At 39.9% G+C, this 18,929-nt stretch overlaps 2 protein-coding genes across 4 annotated transcripts in view; both read right to left on the minus strand.

The window, feature by feature from the left end:
• Positions 1–9,423, minus strand: part of rars1 (arginyl-tRNA synthetase 1) — a 28,300-nt gene extending 18,877 nt beyond the window's left edge. Inside the window, exons 1-9 of one of the 2 annotated variants that reach the window (XM_044222817.1) lie at positions 9,266–9,415; positions 8,014–8,081; positions 7,147–7,281; positions 5,328–5,516; positions 4,645–4,753; positions 3,102–3,202; positions 1,761–1,882; positions 788–908; positions 44–173 (exon numbers count right to left, since the gene is read on the minus strand). In XM_044222817.1, the coding sequence (XP_044078752.1) occupies positions 44–173; positions 788–908; positions 1,761–1,882; positions 3,102–3,202; positions 4,645–4,753; positions 5,328–5,513 (769 nt within the window). In that variant the 5' untranslated portion in view covers positions 5,514–5,516; positions 7,147–7,281; positions 8,014–8,081; positions 9,266–9,415. Of the gene's footprint in view, positions 1–43; positions 174–787; positions 909–1,760; positions 1,883–3,101; positions 3,203–4,644; positions 4,754–5,327; positions 5,517–7,146; positions 7,282–8,013; positions 8,082–9,265 lie in introns of both variants that reach the window. The other variant, XM_044222816.1, reaches the window with a different exon arrangement.
• Positions 9,424–10,871: 1,448 nt separating this feature from the next.
• Positions 10,872–18,929, minus strand: part of wwc1 (WW and C2 domain containing 1) — a 65,670-nt gene continuing 57,612 nt past the window's right edge. For both annotated transcript variants that reach the window (XM_044222819.1, XM_044222818.1), the window contains 3 exons: positions 18,605–18,835; positions 18,288–18,406; positions 10,872–17,418 (listed from right to left, as the gene is read on the minus strand). In XM_044222819.1, coding sequence (XP_044078754.1) covers positions 17,352–17,418; positions 18,288–18,406; positions 18,605–18,835 — 417 coding nt within the window. In that variant the 3' untranslated portion in view covers positions 10,872–17,351. The remainder of the gene's footprint in view (positions 17,419–18,287; positions 18,407–18,604; positions 18,836–18,929) is intronic.

Raw genomic sequence — 18,929 nt, forward strand, 5'->3', positions numbered from 1 at the left:
AGGATTATTTTGTTTTTTCCAGATAAATTATTGGGCAGTTTACCTTTCCGGGAAACATCACAGATGAGGTTCCAGGCTTTAATGAAGTCGGGATCTTTGCTCTGCAATTTGACAACACACTGATACGCTCGCTTCTTAAAGTCCTCCTCGTCGTCAAAACGCTTCTTCGACTCCTGGTTGAGGGAAGAGGAGGAGGAGGAGGAAAAGAAATGAGAGCGCAGAAGACCAAAAAGAGCAGGGTGGGTGATGTACCAAGTAAATGAGGTGTGGAGAGAAATGAGGGAAGACGACAGCAGACAGAACAGATAATGTTCTGCATTTATACATATACAGTATTCACACAATATACACATGCAAAGTGTGCTATACAAGTGCTACACTGCAGGCACATAATGCTCCACAGAATACTCTTCCATCACCTGTTTATCTTTCATTGTTCATTTACTTTATTTATCAAACTATTTCCAGTACACAAAAGTAAACTAAACAGTCAAATACACAGGTGACGTGCTACCAGAAGACAACAATAGTAAAATTGCAGTATTTATTAACAAAAGCACCTAAAACTGATTCTTTTAGTTCCCTTTTTTCTCCTTCGGTTTCAAAAGTTGAAACATACAGCTAACTAGTATTAAACCTAATATGAGACTGTGGCTGTGAGTTACTAGTACTTTAAGTTAAAGTCCTTTGTCATGTGTCATTTCAGACACTTGGCCAACATTTCCTGTGGATCTCTGTGGATTCAGACAGTGAGCAGCAGTGGAAAACAGATGGAGTTATAACTGACTTTGTAGAAGGCCTGCAGGTCAGAGATGGGCGGGGAGACGGTTAGGTAGTCTGGGAATTGATCCTGCAGGTGGGCAATCAGCATCCCAAACTGCGTCCCCCAGTCTCCCACATGGTTCAACCTGAAAACAACATGTGCAGAGTCAAAAACTGACAAAATACCAGAGACTTGTTTTGCTTTCTACATGAGTAGTTCTGAATTTTTACCCTTCTAGAAGCAAGACTAAATTATGAAGATCCCTGTCAGTCCATTCATCTACCCAAACTTTGGTCCTGAGCAAGATATCTCAAAAAACAGCCAGATTGTCGTGATTTGGATATTTAGGGTCTCCCAATGTTACCCACCTGACTAATCCTCTAACACCACCATCACGTCAAAAGTTCACCTTCAACATCCAAAATAAGTTAAGGAATCTCGAAAACTGATTTCCACAGAAATTACTGTGGATATTCATGATCTCTCACTCAAGTGTTAGCATGATAAATGTATGAACGTTACATGCTACAAGCTAATTGTTAACATGCATACAGTCAGCATCATCTGGTGTTACCTTTAGGACAAACTGCACCCTTTTTTTTGCAGAATAGAAAACATGTCTCTCCATTTTTCATCCATGCAACAATTTAGTTTCCTGGTGTGTAATGAACATTTCTGCCTCACAGGGATATTAATGGCTCCTGTTCCTTCTCAGTTGGACAAACTAAAAGCCCTTTTTTAATATCTGTGAGCTAAGTTTGAGAGCTTAGCAGTGTGTGATCATGACATTTTGTCATCATAATTGTATATTGTCATGCATGACTTTCTGTTGTGAATCTATTCTGTACACACAACATCTATTGAGGGTCTCAGGACAGAGGGTAAAGCCCCTTGAGGCAAACTGGGATTTGTGATATTGGGCTGTATAAATAAAACTGACTCGACATGTGTTCATGTTTCGGATGCAGCGGGTTTTGTGGACAGCGACTGAACTGACCTGAGGACGTCATAGCCCAGAAACTCAAACAGCCGGCACGTGCTCTCGCCGATGATGGTGGAGCGCAGGTGGCCCACGTGCATCTCTTTGGCAATGTTGGGAGAGGAGAAATCCACCACCACCTGAGCAACACACACAACAAACGGTACAACTAATAATAAGTAAACAATAAATAACAATAAATAAAACCCTGAGAGACCTAAAACCCAATCAAACTTCACCAGGATGGTTCCGTTACATTTAAATGTTCTAAATTTGTCATTCTTAACTAAAATGTGTGACTAAGGTTAGCGGCTTAAGATTAAACTCAGATTATATCACTATTTTACATGCATCTAATATGTTCTTTTTCTATTTATCTATACTCATAAAATATGTTGCTATTATTGTCATTATTACTGCCATCTGTGAATGTCTGACAATATTTCCTCCTTGGAGAAAATCAAAAAGGAAAAAAAAGTCTAATGTAAATGAACTGAATACTGACAAAAAACAGAAGTTTACAATTCACCTCTAAAACTGTTCTCTCCCGATCTATTAAACTGTCCTTTTCTATTTTAACTTTGTACATGATGTATAGTCTCAAGTTTTATTTATTAGGATCAGACTTCGCCATATCAGTCTGATAATGGTCTGACCCGGCAGACACGAGGCAGTGACTCCACCCGTTTGTGTGTGCGTTTTCAATTTGCACATATAAAAACCCTAGTGGCCAAAAAGTGCAATGGAAACAGACTAAGCAAATTAAAGTCATGACGTACATGAAGCATGTGACTTAAACGTCCACTGAAGCGACTAACGCATCAGATCTGTGTGGATACATTAATACATGAAACTAACAGAAATGTTATATGTCCATCGTGTTTTCTACATGGTTTTCCATCGTTTGAGCTTCAACTGGAGCTCCTAATTACATCGTCTGATTATGTCTTATTCTGCGATGGTTTAATGGCACTGACTGGAGAATTAGCTCCCCCAACTGTTTCTCTTGACGCACCAACTCCTAATATTCACATAAGAATAGTGGGTGCACATTAATTCACATTTTCTTTTGCTGATTTTCTGGAAATTCGGCAAAGGTTTGCACTATGTTTGCATGGAAACTGGGTTAGGGATACGGTGTAAGACAACTGGTGCAGCAGGTGAGAAGCAGCTCACAGCATGTCTGAGTATTTTATTAAACCAGTGTGACACATTCCACACCACCGCCTCTATAGTAAGAATCAAACCCATCTGGCAACAAAAACAAAAACACACCGAGAGCTGATCTCACTTCTCATGATGTGAAGCTGTTAAAAATATCTGCATATGCGTCGTGCTACATGTGGGAGTGTGACGAACCTTCTTCCTGGTGGCCAGTGGGGGGGGCTGCACTCCGTTGATCAGCAGGTTGCTCAACAGTTTGGACACAAACGTCTTCTTCAGGTGGATGTTGATGAACCCTGAAGACACAAAAGATGTCACATGGGACGATGAGACTGAACCACAGCAGATACTGGTGTGAGAACGCAGGCAAATACTGGAGATGCTTCAGTAAGGACTCTGGTCCATCTCACATTAAAGTGGTCATATTATGCTTTCTGGCCTTTTCCCCTTGCCTTTATTGTGTTATTTATCTTTTTTGTGCATGTAAGAGGTTTGCAGAGTGAAAAAACCCAACGTCCACCCCAAAGGGCGTCAGCCTCTCCCACAGGAAGCTCCTGATCTGCCTGAAAACAGCCCGACTGCAGTCCAGCCTTTACTTCCGTAACGCGTCTACATCGCTGTGTAACACGCGTCGTGATGCACGAACTGAGCAGTTTCCACAAGTCCACCTAAATACGAAATTAAAAATAACGTTAGACGCCCTCCAGGCAGCCAGTGGGCATAAAGCTGTTACCGTGAAAACGTTAAAACGTTACCTATGAAAGATAAACTAGTTACAAATGAATAACTTTGCACTCTGAAGCGTCTCGCTCCCGTCTCGGCTGTGAAGCTGCTTCGGGTTGTACGGCTGAACCGAAGCCATAGTTACCGGCTGCAGCGGCTCGTCAGGACCCGCCCTACTCTGCCTCTGATTGGCCAGTAGTCCTTTACCTCGGTACTGCGCACGTGCAGCTCCCAACAAAAGATCGAATAGAAGTGCGACGCCTCACTCGGGAGCTAAAACAGAGCGTTCGAGATGAAGAGGTGCTGCAGCGATGTGCAGTGTGAGCAAAAATATGGCGTTTTATGAAAATGAAACCATGTCAACCTGTTCTGGTACAACCCCAAAATAAAATGATGAACCTGAGCATAATACGGCCACTTTAACACATCTGCTGACTGATTATCTGAAGAGCTTAAATTAATAATTCAGGACGTTTATGTACTTCGCAAACCTGGAAGTTTATGCTGAAAAACTGTCAAGTTGTGCATTTCTGCAAAGCTGTTAGAGACAAATTGTTAATCATCCTTTTCAAGAATGTTAATGAACTTATTGACATGAATAAGGTTTTTATCTAATAAAATTGAGCTTTTTTTTTTTAACTTGTGATATATTACTATAAAAATCCAAACAAGTTTGACGTACTATTATAGGCCTAAAACTTAGAATAGTCTATTTAGTCCATGAAAAATAAAACTTTATTGTTTTGATGAATTATTTTGTACGTAAACTCTGTATTTTTATTTCATTTCGTTTTATTTTTTATTTCTTTACTGAGTTTCTATTGTGGTCTGCATCCCCTGAATATTGTATTGTAATATTTCTGAAACTTTAAAATATGTATGCAATAACACAAAAGAGCAGGAAGCAGCGAGGAAAAGACGGCTAGGAAATCTCTGTTCGATGCTGCGTCCAAAAGTTTCCCAACATCGAAGAAAAGTCATTACGGTGAATCTGTCAGATATGTATCGCCTGTACCTGGTCCTGCGATTTCAGTTTTCTCGATGAGTTCGTTGTCTGGAAGGTTCTGGATGATCTTCTCTGAGATTTCCCGCGGGTTGACTTTCATTCCCTTTGCCTTCAGCATCTGCAGCAGTCAGAGACAGTTCAACGTGTTAAACGAACTGATTCGACCAGCACCAGTATCTGACCTGCCAGGCAGCGAACACCAGCACCTCACTGCTGATCTCCAAACAGCTAAACAGTGTGTGTGTGTGTAGTAATTTCTTTGACAAGTGATATTTCAAAATTTGATGTATTGAATTTTCACAGATGATGAAACCTGCGGTGGTTGTGCTGATTCAGCAGCTGGCCACCACAGAACATTAAACACTGCACTGTCACAATGAAAAGCCTCTAAATAGAATCAGATCACTAAAAAACTTCAATGTTGTTCAAAATGGGATATTAAGTCCACGTCTTTTCTTTTTAATACTGTTAAGAAAAGGCTTTGGACTTAAAAAAACTAATTTTTTATAACCTCCCTTTCATTGAAGGTTGTTTTATTTAACAGTGTTCAGGAAAAATCAAGGTTTGCAATTTAACTAAATTCAAGACTTTTATACAACTTCAGGATCTGTGGACTCACGGAAACTTTCATTTAACCCCAGTTAAAGAGTATTTTTCTATGATGCACACACAGACGGACTTGGCGGTCTAACCTGGGCCATGGCCATGGCACTGTTGCACTGGTAGTCTCCAAACTTGGCCTGCTGGCTGGTCGCGACGGCCAGTGGAGGGCTGTCCAGCTCGGGGCAGGAAGCCCGGATGGCCTCGCCGAAAATCTCCTGGAGCCGCTCGTTGATGTTCATCATGGATTTACTGGAGCGAGTCCTCTCCTCTTGCATGGTCTGAGGACACACAGCACATCAGCTTCACCAGCGTAAACATAATGATGATACATGAGGAGGAAGCAGAGGAAAATACAATAATAACAATAATAATAATAATAATAATAATAATAAAACAATTGCTTTGACTCAATGTCGACGACAGAGTTTCAATTTGCAAAACAAAAGGCTGTACTCCTAATTTTGACCTCAGAATGTCACAAAGAACACAAAATGAACACTATCACAAAACATAAATCATTGCTGCGCTTGGAAATAAAATGGCCATCATCAAACAATGCTGTCAAACAGTAACTAATTCTCATTAAAAATAAAATAAAATAAAAAAAGTCTGTGGTGGTTGTCTCCGCAAAAGGATATACGAATAGAAACGAGGAAAACTTTCATATTATTTACTGAATATGCTGTGATGTAGTCTGACTTCACGCTACAATAAAACTTACATTCATACAAGACACAATGATGATCGTGACTGTTCATTATTGCATCAGTTTACTTTTTCTGCGTCGACCACAAACTTTGTTGGAATTTAAGACACCGGAAAGTGCTCTGTGATAACATCCAGCGGATGTGGAAGCATAAAGGGAACAACAACTTAATCTGGTTATACAGCCCTGCGCTGTAAAATGATAAATAAATCTACCTTGTACCTTGGATATTTCAGTCACTATAAAGTTCACAGAAATCATCTAAAATACGGTAAGCTACAGTAATACCGTGGTGCTGGAAAGCATATAACCACAGTGAACCACAATTTCCCTGGAAAAGACTCAATGCTTTGCCACATTTTGCCAGTAATGAAGCTGAAAGAAAAAGCGTTTGTTTTTCCTTTGGTGGTGAAGTAGTTAGTTATGTTGCAATGCTGCACACCAGTTGTGACGCATGTTGCATTGACTCGGTGACCTTTACACTTTTGCTAGTGGGAGTTGTCCGTTAAGTCTTTTGCACATTGAAACTCTCTAGTTTGTAGTATTACAGTATTTAATGATAGTTTTGGCTCAGTTTTCACAACAAGCGATTATCCATTACACAAAAATTGGGATAAAACAGGACACAGATTGTGTTAAATTGTCAGAATATTGTTGTTGGGTTTTTTTTTTTTTTGGGGGGGGGGGGTTGAGCAAAATTTCCACATTCTAACACACTGATCTTGTTTTATCTGAATAATTTTTCCCAAACACGTTTTGTTTGTGAAATTTCACCATTAAAAAAGCAATTTTTTTATATGTTTTTCCTAAAACTTCTAGGGGTTTTTTTGTGCAAAATATTGCCATTTTAACCGTTGTTGAGTATTGTTTTATGGAACTATAGTTGCTCTGTATAGTAAAATACACCAACATTTATACAATCAACACTACTACAGGCTAGAGAGAGCAAACTGAAACATTCTTAGTTTACAAAAACCTTTTGGCACTGTGTTTTCGGGCAGGTTGTCTCAGAGTTTAACGTAAATCATCGCCCAACTTTTCAACTGCTGAACTAACTAACTAACAGCCGCAGCTTCAGATCGGTAAACGGCTCTGACCTCTTTTCTAAAGCTTTATCTTTCACGTCAAAGCCGTCAGCGGCAGCTGGAGCACAGCTGTACCCGTCTTCAGAGCGAGAGAGCGCCCCCTGCTGCGTCACTCACCCTCTTTAGGATGTTGAGGCGGTACTTCAACTTGGTGTTTTCCTCCCGCAGCTCTTCGAGACGAGGAGAAAGACTCCGGCTCTGTGGGTTTTTTAGACTCTCGATCTCTGCAGAGAGGCTCTGGATCTCCTTCTCCTGAACAAAAACATCCAAACACACATTTTAATGCATGATTCCCGTTGGTGATGAACACATTTAACCAACATACTCTTATTCCAGTGTAAGACCAACCCAGTCTTTGAGATGTTACAGTCGGCCTGTGATGCAACAGGTTGTTCCTGGAGAAACCGCTCTGGCCGACAATCACTGCTAAAGTTTCCCAAAATAAGACCAACCCCAAACGAGGGTATATCTGTCTATTGAAAATATCATACATATAATATTTGAAAGAATTCAGTTTTATTTATATAGTGCCAATTCATAACAGACGTTATCTCATTGCGCTTTTCCTATAGAGCAGGTCTAGACCGTACTCTTTATATTAATTACAGAGACCCAACAAATCCCACCGTGAGCGAGCACTTGGGGACAATGGCAAAGAAAAACTTCCTTTAACAGGAAAAACCTCGTGCAGAACCAGACTCAGGGGGGGCGGCCATCCGCAGGTTTTGAGAGAGCGGGATAGGAGGAGGCACAATGCAAAGACCACGTACAATTTTTTAGTTTATTTTATATAAAGTAGAATAGTAACTGTAGTGTTAATATTAATAAATTAGTAATAATAAGAATGACAGCTACAGGAAGAATAATGTCAGTAACAGAGCCAATAACAACAACAACTGTAATACATTCATACATTTCCCTATTTCAGCATTTTAATTCTGCTTATTCTCCACCTTATCTTAGTGTTTAATTTAATCCGCTCACCTTGTTTTAGATGGCAAACTTCTTCTCTCTTTCTCTGCAGAGCTCGTGCGAGGGGTCCACTAGTTAATCTCTCAGACGGATGAAACAATAAGAATTTAAAAAAATATACCAAGATATACACCAAGGCGGCTTAAGGAAAAGTCTTTGTGTGGGAAACACTGGGTGCTTTCAATGTTTTACTCCGGAAACGCGCAGTTATAATCTCACTGAATCAGAATGAAACCGAAAGCTGCCCCATTGTCAGCACATGATGCAAAAAATCAATCAAATTACAAAGCGACAACAAAGAGTCCCTGAAATGTGTGTGAACTGCAAACCCTGCCGTGAAATCAAGAAAGTCTGTTTTTATGTTTTTCCCCCAATATATTTTATCAACTTAGGCTCTGGGAAATTGTAAAGTGCATTTTACACTATTTCTGGAAAAAAAACGATAACCGATTAATTGATTAAGTAGTAGACGGATTAATCAACAAAGATTCATTAGTTGCATTAATTAGTTAATGCAACTAATATCAGTATAAGTTAATAATATCAATATATGTTAGTAATATCTAAACGTTGAACCACGCAGGATGCTGCTCAGGACCACTAGATGGCCCTAAATAACACTTTCATTACCTGTAAACAGTCACCTGTGAACGCCACACCGTGTAAAGCATCGCTTGCCTGCAGCTTTCAGTTTTATTTGACTGACACGTGACTTAGCGGTAGTACAAAGCGTTATCTATGGAGAGTAATTTACTCGCACAAGACTTCAATTAAAAATCCGCTCATTTAATATTTTCTCCACTCGCAACATAGTCGCACATTCGTAAGATGTTCGGGTAAATTCGGCACCAAAAATGAGACATGACACCACGCTTTGCATCTATAATAAAAAAAAAATCACTCTTGACAGCCACACCCCGATACTCGCCGACGACCTAACGAATAATAGTTAAACCAAATGCCAAAGTTTAATTTGTTACTAAAATAAGTGTTTTTTGCTGTAGTTAAGGGTTATTAAATTAATTTGAGAGTGGTGATCACCTACAAAGCAGATGTTTCTTTATGTTTACTGACAAACAGAGCCACATTCAATTTAAAGTTTTTTTAAATGAAGTTTGGTGCTGCGTTGGCTTCTGGAGACAGGTGTGTAACGTTAGCTGACTTGTCCGACTGACACCGGTGGTCACACACATATTTAGCCTGCTAGCTAACGTTTGCTACATCCCCACCACCACACACACACACACACAAACTATCCGCTTACCTGCTGTTGCAGTCTGGCTGTGTACTCGGTCACACCGTCTCCCATTATTTTTTTATACAGCCCTATAAACACTGAAGTGAAACTCTTCTGCAGGTTGGTGGAATCTCGTGGCTGATGAAACAAGCGTCGAGAAGAGCGTACTTCCGGTAACTGAGCGTCAAACGTCATCATCTTCTTCTTCTTCTTCTTTTGTGTTTACTGGCGGATCGCAGACCATCGTAAAAGCTGGATAGCGCCACCTACTGTATGTACGTAGAAACACTGCTTTAAATCGTGAGGGTTGATTGTTAAATCCAGTGGGTGAAAGTAATTAAATACATTTACTCCAGTACCGCTACTGTACTAAAATATAATTTTGAGGTACTTTTACTTTGAGTATTTCCATTTCATGCTACTTTATCGACTGCTTCCAGTCCACTAGGCTACATTTCATAGGTAAATAATTGAATAATTGTGCAATATTCTGTGTACTACTCCCGTGCAATATTAGTTTTCCCATGTTAGTCTTTCTTATTTATTGTTATTGATATTATATACCTCTATTACTCTCAACAGTACATGCACCTCCACTTATTACTTATTAGGTTACATTGTATTATTATACTGTATTATCATCATCAACCGGTAAACCCACTTGGTACTCGACACTTAGTTTATCTTAAACTTATACCGACCTGATACTTAATTTATTTTCTGACCTGTTTTTATAGTTTTTATATTTTTTGCTAGTACTTTCTCCTGTGTGCACTGACGTAAAGGTGAGCTGCTGTAACAAAGAGTTTCCCTTCAGGGATCAATAAAGTATTTCTGATTCTGATTCTGATAAATATTGTACTTTACTGCACTAACTTCCTTTAACAGCTATAGTTACTTTTAGATTAACATTTTACATGAAAAAAAAAAAACATATAAGCTTATAAAACACCACACTGTTAAAGATTAAACCAGTAGTTTCCAATCTTTTTGGGTTGTGTCTCCTTACAAAAAGTAGTAGCACTTCCACCAAAGAGACATTTCCCACCTAAACTTCTCACGTGGTTTCATTTCAATAACTGTCGGAGGCCAAAAGAAGTCAAATTATCCAACATTTCACAAAAAAAAAGCAAAGACTAGAGAAAAGTCCAAAAATATGAAAGCAAATTTGTTTATCAGAACATCTTCTTTCCTCTCCCATTAATCATCTCACGACCCCTCAGATTTATCTGGTGGCCCTGTGTGACCTGTCTTTGTGATGTAACTAACTTTTTTTATATAATAAATCTCAAATACAAAGGCTGAAATAAAATATAAAGACAGGTAAAGAAAAAAAAACAAAAGACCTTCTCCTGCTCGCCCATGAAAGTCAGACTACACTAGCAGAATATCCGTACAGTCCCTAACTAAATTAAGTTTGTAACTGGATTTATCCAGGTGAACCTGAATCCTACGTGTATATAATCCATTAAAATACTGACTACAACTATTTATATTAAATGTTTCTTCATTTTCAAAACAACCCTGGCTATCCCGAAAAAGAAAATGTGCAACACATCCATACCTGAAGGTAATAAGAGATCAATAAAAGTAGCACAAAATGCAATTTCTGCACTCAAAACAATCATCAAAATAGAAGAGAAGAACTTTTTTTTTATTTGTTGTGAAACTACAAAACATATTGTTTGTTTGGTTTTTTTTTTGTGCTGGTGAAATATTTACAACTCTGGTCGACAATACAGTGTCTGAGAATAAAATTCACAGCTTTTCGGGACTCTCGCGGTAAAAAGAAAAACAGGAAAAGCACACCCAAATCACAAAGTGCAATAAATACATGCTGTATGTTTCTCATAGCCGCCTCCATACACATTACCAGGTTCATCGCCAGTTGTAACACAAACAGATTCATTAGGAAGAAAAAAACAAAACAATAATCAAATGAGGAAAAAGATGCACTTGAACTTAAAAAACAAAACAAGAATTACATCACAACCTACATGATTTGTGACTAACAGCATTTGTTTTTTTTCTCTGAATGATCGTGATTTCTCGTAGCAAAAACCTACATTCCTTCATCCAGATGTTGTCATATATAAATGAATCTTTTTTGATTTCGAGGTTAAACAACATTCGGCCGATCGATCGATCCAATGGACTTTAAAACAGACAGCACTGTTCCTCAGACTACACAGAGTCCTATTCCTTAGAACTACTCGCTCTACAGTGGAGGAAAACAAAAACAACAAACTGTTTACATTAGGAAAATTAATGCAAACACTTCTCTACATTTCCGCTTTCTTTCAGATCAGGCGATGGCGGCCAGGTTTGGACATTTAAGACAAAAAAAAAAAAAAAAAAAAAAAAAGAAAGAAAAAATAAAAGTTTACATGTTGCTCTCCAAAGGCACACTCTCTCACACACAACTCCAAAGGCCTTCAATAATTTCACAGTGTTCCTGCTGCAGTAAAACCCTCATTCACACTGCAGGAGGCTGTGGAAACCAGATCTGACTGCTTCTGTCATACGACTCTAAGATATGTTTATCTTTAATGACAACGTCAACAACAACAACAACAAAAAAAATACCCACAACAATTGTGACATTTTTGGATGGGACTTTCACATGTGGTCCTCAATCTGACAGGTGCCTGATTTGTGGCAGTGCGCCCTCAGTCTGAACAGTCTTTTCTGTTGCTCCGGTTTGGCATGACGGCAGAGCGATTTAGTGTTGAGAAAGTGAAGTGTCACCGGTGCACTTGCTGCGGACAAAGACCTCATGTGCAAGCTGAAAAAGTTATGAAAAAATATGCGCTTACCCCGAGGCCCCGGGACGCCATGGACGTACAGGGACACGGGGGACAATAAATAAGTCAGAGCTGTTGACAATATTAAATATAGCATTGACAACAGATAAAAAATCCTTTCGCGTTACATGTGATCGCACCTTGAGGATGCATAATAATCTGTACACTCAATGGCCACTTTATTAGGTACACCTGTACAATCCAATGCAAATGTTCTGCAATAAAGCGGCCATTGAGTGCAGAATAACAAGAATACAAGGCATGAGTCTTAAACAGTAGTGGAATGTAAGTACATTTACTCCAGTACTTTTTAATGGACTTGTATGCTGCTTTGCTACTCCACTACATTTTAGAGGAGACTGTGCTTTTAACTCCACTACGTTTATCTGACATCGTAGCAGGTTTAGGTTTCGTATACTGTCTTAAGTCTCCAAAATGGACACACGGTCCGGTTCACGCTACAGTGGGTGTCCGACACGTTGCACAAAACGTGCAGTCAGCGTAGTTGTCCACACATGCAGACACATGGACGCCCCCGCATGTGGACCGTTGCAAACGTGAGCAGATGACAAATTGATAGCACTCGGCTACCTGTGGCTACGCAGACACGTAAAGTATTATTTGGACCACAAGGACTCCGGTGGCCTCCATTTCTGTTTGTGTACTTCAGGTGTAAAATCTTTGGTTTTGATCTTTTGTACATTGTTTAGTTCAGAAGTGTGACTGTTCAGACTGATATGGGATATTTAAAAAAAACCCAACTAATTCTGAGCAGCAAATCAGAATCGAACACGTTGTTCCTGCAGTGTGAACGCGGCCTCAGTGTGAACTCTGTCACAGCATTTGATTCAGTTTCCATCAAGTTTCACTTTTTTTGTCTTTTTCTAGACAAGAGATGAAGAGCTGTAGTGTTGTTTTATTACTGTGTTTTTGTGGCATATTTATTATTCTTATACCCTTGTGCAAAATATTCCTACTTCTACCTGAATGTGTTGTGACTATCCTTTTTTTTTGCGGATTTAAAACATTTAATTATCAGAAAACAAGGCTGATTTGAATTTTTGGGACTTTTCAGAGATCACTTAAGGATTGGAGGGTGACTTGGAAAAAAGGAACAGGAAGTGGAGACAGCTAACAGCTAGGAAAATAGGTCAAAATCAACTTCCTCTGTTGGTCTTAAACATACACACACCGAAGGCAACACATGAACTACACAGCTGACAGGCCAAAAAAAAAAAAAAAGGTTGTATGTCGGCTCTCCACTGGATCTGCTGTTTATCTACAAACAGTAAGACATCTGGAATGACAGCAGCAGCTCAGGTTGAGTCAGCTACATTCTTCTTTACACCGCGAATGAAAACATTATAATATGAAGGGTTTGTTCCATGTGGTGGACGCTTAGCACCTAAAGTACCCAAAATCCGTGTTAACACGGTGACCCAGCAAGAAGTGAACCACTAGCGATGACGCCGCCACAGACACAACCAGTTCACGACCTCTGACAGGATTCCTTTTTTCAGCATGAAGTTTATTCATCATCACTAAAACTGACTTGACTTGTTTTCAATCTGTGACGCTCAAAATGTTCCATTGTTTTGCGTCCAGTGGGTGTACTTTACAACCTTTGTAGTGGGTTTCCCTGTTCCCTCAACCTGCCAACAGTACTTCTACTTAGTCATTTACTACATTTCCCAGAATGCCTTTAACAACTTGTTGCAGTCAGATGTAGATTTTAGTAGCAATGTTTTGTAGGGTTTAGTTTTATCTATATATTATATTTTTCAGTGTTTTCTATTGATAATGCTCGGAGGTGATAATGATTTCAGCCAGAAAACAGCGCCGCCTTAAGTCGCGATCTCTCTTGTAGTGATGTAACATGCTGCTAATTATTATTAGTAAGTTATTTATTATTTTGTTGCTGACTTGTTGGTTTTCCTTAACTTTCTGTAAACTGCTTACATTGGCTAACCTGCTTTTACATGCTTCTTTGCACTGTAGTCACTACACTTTATGTGGAAGAAATATAATAAGAAACTGGTCAAAAAATGAGGTAGTAGGCAAAATAATGAGAAAGATTTTCCAGCTCTTATTGAAAACTAAACCTGTTTTGTTGCTGCAATGCATTCTGGTCTTGTTTCCTGCTCCTGCGGGAGTTTAAATTGGCCTCTGTGTATCTTCTCTGATGGATCTCTCTCTGTATGACTGGTGAAAGTACCCCCTCTGACACCAAAACCTCAAGTTCATCATTAATATTAAACCCATTTTAAATATCTCAATGTAATGTCAGGCCTTCTGCAAGAGTCCAGTTATCAGCAGGATCATTAAAAATATTACAGCGACTAGAAACATGAGGTATATCACCTAAACAGTGAAGCGTTTCAGGGAGTTTTGCTTTAACGCAGGTGAAATGTTGATAAAAGCGCGAAGGACAACTTCTGCAACAGCTACTCAACATCCAGGTACAAACACAAAGAGTCAGTAAACAAAAGATGTGCCAGAGTCGAGGTCTGCTGCTGATCTGTAAGTCAGGTTGCCTTGGAAACTTGAGGAAAAAAAGTCAGACGTCAGTCTGACTTATATTTATATATATATATTTATATTCAGCTCTTCACTGAGCTGAATATAAATCACATCACAGGAGCACAAACAGTTAACTCCCACACATACAAAGTACATTTTTTCCAACCTTCTGCACCCCAATAAAAAGAGGAAAAGACACTTTCTCCTCTGATTTCCCAGCCAGGTTACTGTGCAAAGGCTCACATTTAACGGCACGAGGAAGAGTTCATGTTAGATCTATAGATTGATGGCATCTCGGGTTGTTCCGCATGTCCAAATTTACAAGTGATCAATTATCTAAGGATAATCGTGGAATTAAGTGTTTGACTCCACAAGTATTAATTAGTTCATGGTGCTTAGAATGACTTTTTATAGAGAGTTTAAGTTCCTGAAGGGGCACCAGCCTCCTAACTAATTATTTAATTTCCCTTTACTGTACATTGATTCTCTAAATGCACTTATTTCAGAACATTTCTTTAACCGTTTTCCACCCACTGGACACCAGCACTATGCAGAACCTTCGAGGTCTGCTCCTCTTTGGTCATCGTGGTGGTTTTAAAAACAGAACAAACGTTACAATTCACAGCAGAGTACACAACTGAAACCTTAAAAATAATGCATCTCTCAAACTTTAAAGCAGTCTGACAATTCCTTAAATATTTTTAAGGGTCTAACGATCAAAAATAGCACACTGGTCCTTTGATTTAGGCAGACCACCTGCAAAGGACAAATAATTTCATCTCAGTGACAATATTCCCTTTTGCCATTGGTTATGAGACAGTATATAACTTGTAATTAGTTGTGGCATGGAATAAAAAGTCAGGATTGAAACCTGCAGTAACTGATTTTTTTGGCCTCTGTTAACGTTAACCTATTATCACTTTAAGGGGAACATGTTAGAAAACAGTTGCCTATTTACAGATCCAGCAGATGTGAAGCAACATGATCGTTCATTTGGAGTCATGTTTCTATCGCCTGATGATTGTAAGTCCAATACTGTCTCTCTGTCAGCTCTGTGTTTGGTCTCCACCAGCTCCTGAGGGAAATATCTGGCTCTTTAGCTGCTAAATGCTCCGCTATGTTCACCAGCTGGTCGCTCAACGTGGGGTTTAAGAGCTTCTCTGTTGCTTGTGGTAGCCTTAAACAATGCTATGAGAGTGAACCAAAACAGTGTAGATGCGGGGCATAAAACCAAAACAATGAACTGAAAGACGCTAAAAAGCTCCGTAGAGCAGAGGGGGACTGGAGAGTCAGGTGATAATTCTCTGTGGGTGCATCACGATGAGAGGCCCCTTTCACATTATACACATTGAATCCATTGTTAAGATAAAAACATTAGTGCAGGTATAAAGACTTGATAAGAAACGAAGGTGATGTGTTCAGTTTTGCTGGGACACCATGCTAACATGAATCAACATTACACAGATTCAGCTGCAGAAAGTCCAGTTCTAAGAGACATGAGAGCGAGTCAGATATGTATCCAAAATGTGCAGTTACAGAGTGGAAACAGACGGAAGGGGAAACTATAAAAACTGACCACATGTAGTGCTCAGATGTCATCAGGGAAGATCAGGAGCCTTAAGAAGTAGGACTGCTATCTTCCTATTGGCTGGGGGGTTGGGGGGTTGGGGGGGGGGGTGTTTAGTCACTTCTTTTAGTCATACAATCAGTAAGAAGTTCACAGTCATCAAAAATACAATTTATCTTCACTTTCTGTGTGTGTTTTGACAATCTTCGTGTGCCTCAACAATCAACAATCATTCCAGCGCGAGGCAAAGGTTTTTGGATATTTTTTAATTTTCCAAAAACCCACATCAAGTTTCTTTTTTTAAACTCTTACCTCAAGTTTCTTAAAGTGCAGACTATCCGATCATCTACCTGAGTGTTAGTGAGAGTTAGTGCTGTTTCTATACTTTGCTGAGTGTGTGTGTGTGTGTGTGCGTCAGTGTGTGTGTGTAACTTGTGAGCGACAATCATGACGACTTTTAACTTTATTTGTTAAAACCGCTCTTGAATCATCAGATCCAGTTCATCTAGTAATGTTTGTAAAGCGAAGACACACTCAAGTTTTCCTCTTGTGTTGCTGTGTCGTGTGTCGTGTAGCGAGAGACGCCAGAGCTGAAACAGAAGGCATGCTGATGATGCTTATGTACAACCGTCTGTGCTGTCAATATTGCAGAAAAGCTTCAGGTGTGCTTATGTTTGTCTGTAAAGTTTTCAAAATGCTCTAAAAAACACATTACTTGAAGGTCAATATTAAATATCTCTTAAGTTTAGATATTTAATTTTCTTTTATCATCAGCTTAAGTTGCTTATTTTGCTTTAGTACCATTGTTTGATATTGTTTTGTGCTATCAATATACATATATATATTTTTTGTGTCATTTTAGTACAAAACTCTTTGTATACACATGTGCAGATGTGTGACTTTGTTCTGGAATGATTTTAAACACCTAAGAGCCTATAAACAGCCTGTTAGTAACAGACACACAACACCATAAACAGAGTGGAAGAGAGAGTGAAATTAAAAAAAAGCTGTAGCAGTGCTATCACTAATTTACAAACAAAGACTATCCACATTAGAAATGCTGAGCTCTTTAAAAATGTGTTTCTTCACGGTTTTGAGTTTTTATTTTTTTCCTACTAAACATATATTTTTTTAAATTCTTCATAACACCGCCAAACGTTTGCTTCATTTGAGTGGGAACAGCAGGTTAGGACTCGGAGGGGAAATACTTTGAAATGCTTCTCTACACGTCGTCGGCCGGCAGGTCGGGGATGCTGGTCTTTGCTCGCGTGAAGAACGCCATCTTCTCTCTGAAATCACACAGGAAACAGTCAGAGCAGCGAGCCTGGAGCCGAAGACAATGACACCTTAACTTCAAGGCCAAAGCCAACATGCGAGTTGTAGTTTCAAAGTCCTGATGTTAAACTTCATGATTGTTTATGGTCAAAGCAGTTTATTCTTAATACTAAACATTTGCTCTTTATTAATATGGTCACTTTTCTACATTGTAATTTTGCTATTTATTTATTTTCCCAAATCTCTTTACTGGTTTTTGCACAGAAATTAACAACATACACAATTGGCAGTAGTGTTAACAGTGTTTTGTGGTTATCTATTACAAACCCCGCCTACCCCACTCCCACCCACACCAGTTATCGGTCCCTTCCCCTCTCTCGGAGGTCGGTCCCTCTCCCCCACCAGCCTACCCAGGGGTCTCGTTCAAACACATGCACACCAGGGCAGGGGGAAAACAAACAAACAAATAAATAAATATGCTATTTAATGTGCCGTCAGTCAAATGTCAAACTGCCTCAAACTGGAAAAAGGTGGAACTACAGAGCTAAACTATCCGGATACATCTGTGCGCCTGCATCACCAGAGAATGTATCTGCATGTTGGTGCCTGATTATAGATAATATATCATAAGAGCTCATGTCACCAAGTACATTTCTGTAAAGAACATATTCTCATAGTATTCATCAAATTCCTTCCTCTGCCTCTCCCTGTCTGAAATACAAACTCTAAACTCGTTAGAGTAGGCGGGGAAGTAGGCGAGTGCAGTGAAGTGTTTGTTTTTTGTTTTTTTAGCTATTCTGCTGATTCTCTTATCTACAAACATACAACAACTGAGTCTCTCATATGTCAGAGCTCTGTCCAGCTGGTCTGCTGTTTCTCCCACCTGAAGGTCTGGACCTCGGGGACCTCTTTACGGCTCTGGCCTCTGATCTTGTGGACGTCCTTGGCCGCTGCCCTCATCATCTTCTCCACCCGCTTCTCCTGCAGCTGCTCCTCACGAGTCTGAACAGGACAAAGAGCACAAACGTGTTCAGTTCGGTGGAGAATCACAGATACTGAACTCTGCTCTCCCTCATTTACAAACGTAAAGAAAAGAGCCCTCTAGAGGACTAAATCTTGTGATAAAACACCCGGATGCATTGGCGAACAGACCTGAACTCCTTAGCAGTCTCAGTTTCTGAGACTAGGATGGTCACTCACCTGTTTCTCGGCCTGCTTGAGGAGGAGACGGAAGCGTTCGTCTTCTTGGACCCAGGCCGGCAGCTCTCTCTGGCCCTGCTGCCTCGCCTTCTCCAGCTGCGTCTTCAGCTCCCGCAGCACCCGCAGCTCCTGCGCCAGCCGGGCCTGCCGCGTCCGAGACACCTGTAGGTCCAACTCCAGGTCCAGGGACGTCCGCAGCAGACCGTCCAGACCTTTAACCTGCACAGGAGGCTGAAGGGAGGACAGGGAGGGATACAGTTCAGTGCTGCAGACACAAACACACTAGGGTGGCAACAAACAACCCAGCACAACGTCTTCAAATGTC

Source organism: Siniperca chuatsi, linkage group LG14 (assembly GCF_020085105.1).
Source record: "Siniperca chuatsi isolate FFG_IHB_CAS linkage group LG14, ASM2008510v1, whole genome shotgun sequence".
NCBI classification, from domain to species: Eukaryota; Metazoa; Chordata; class Actinopteri; order Centrarchiformes; family Sinipercidae; genus Siniperca; species Siniperca chuatsi.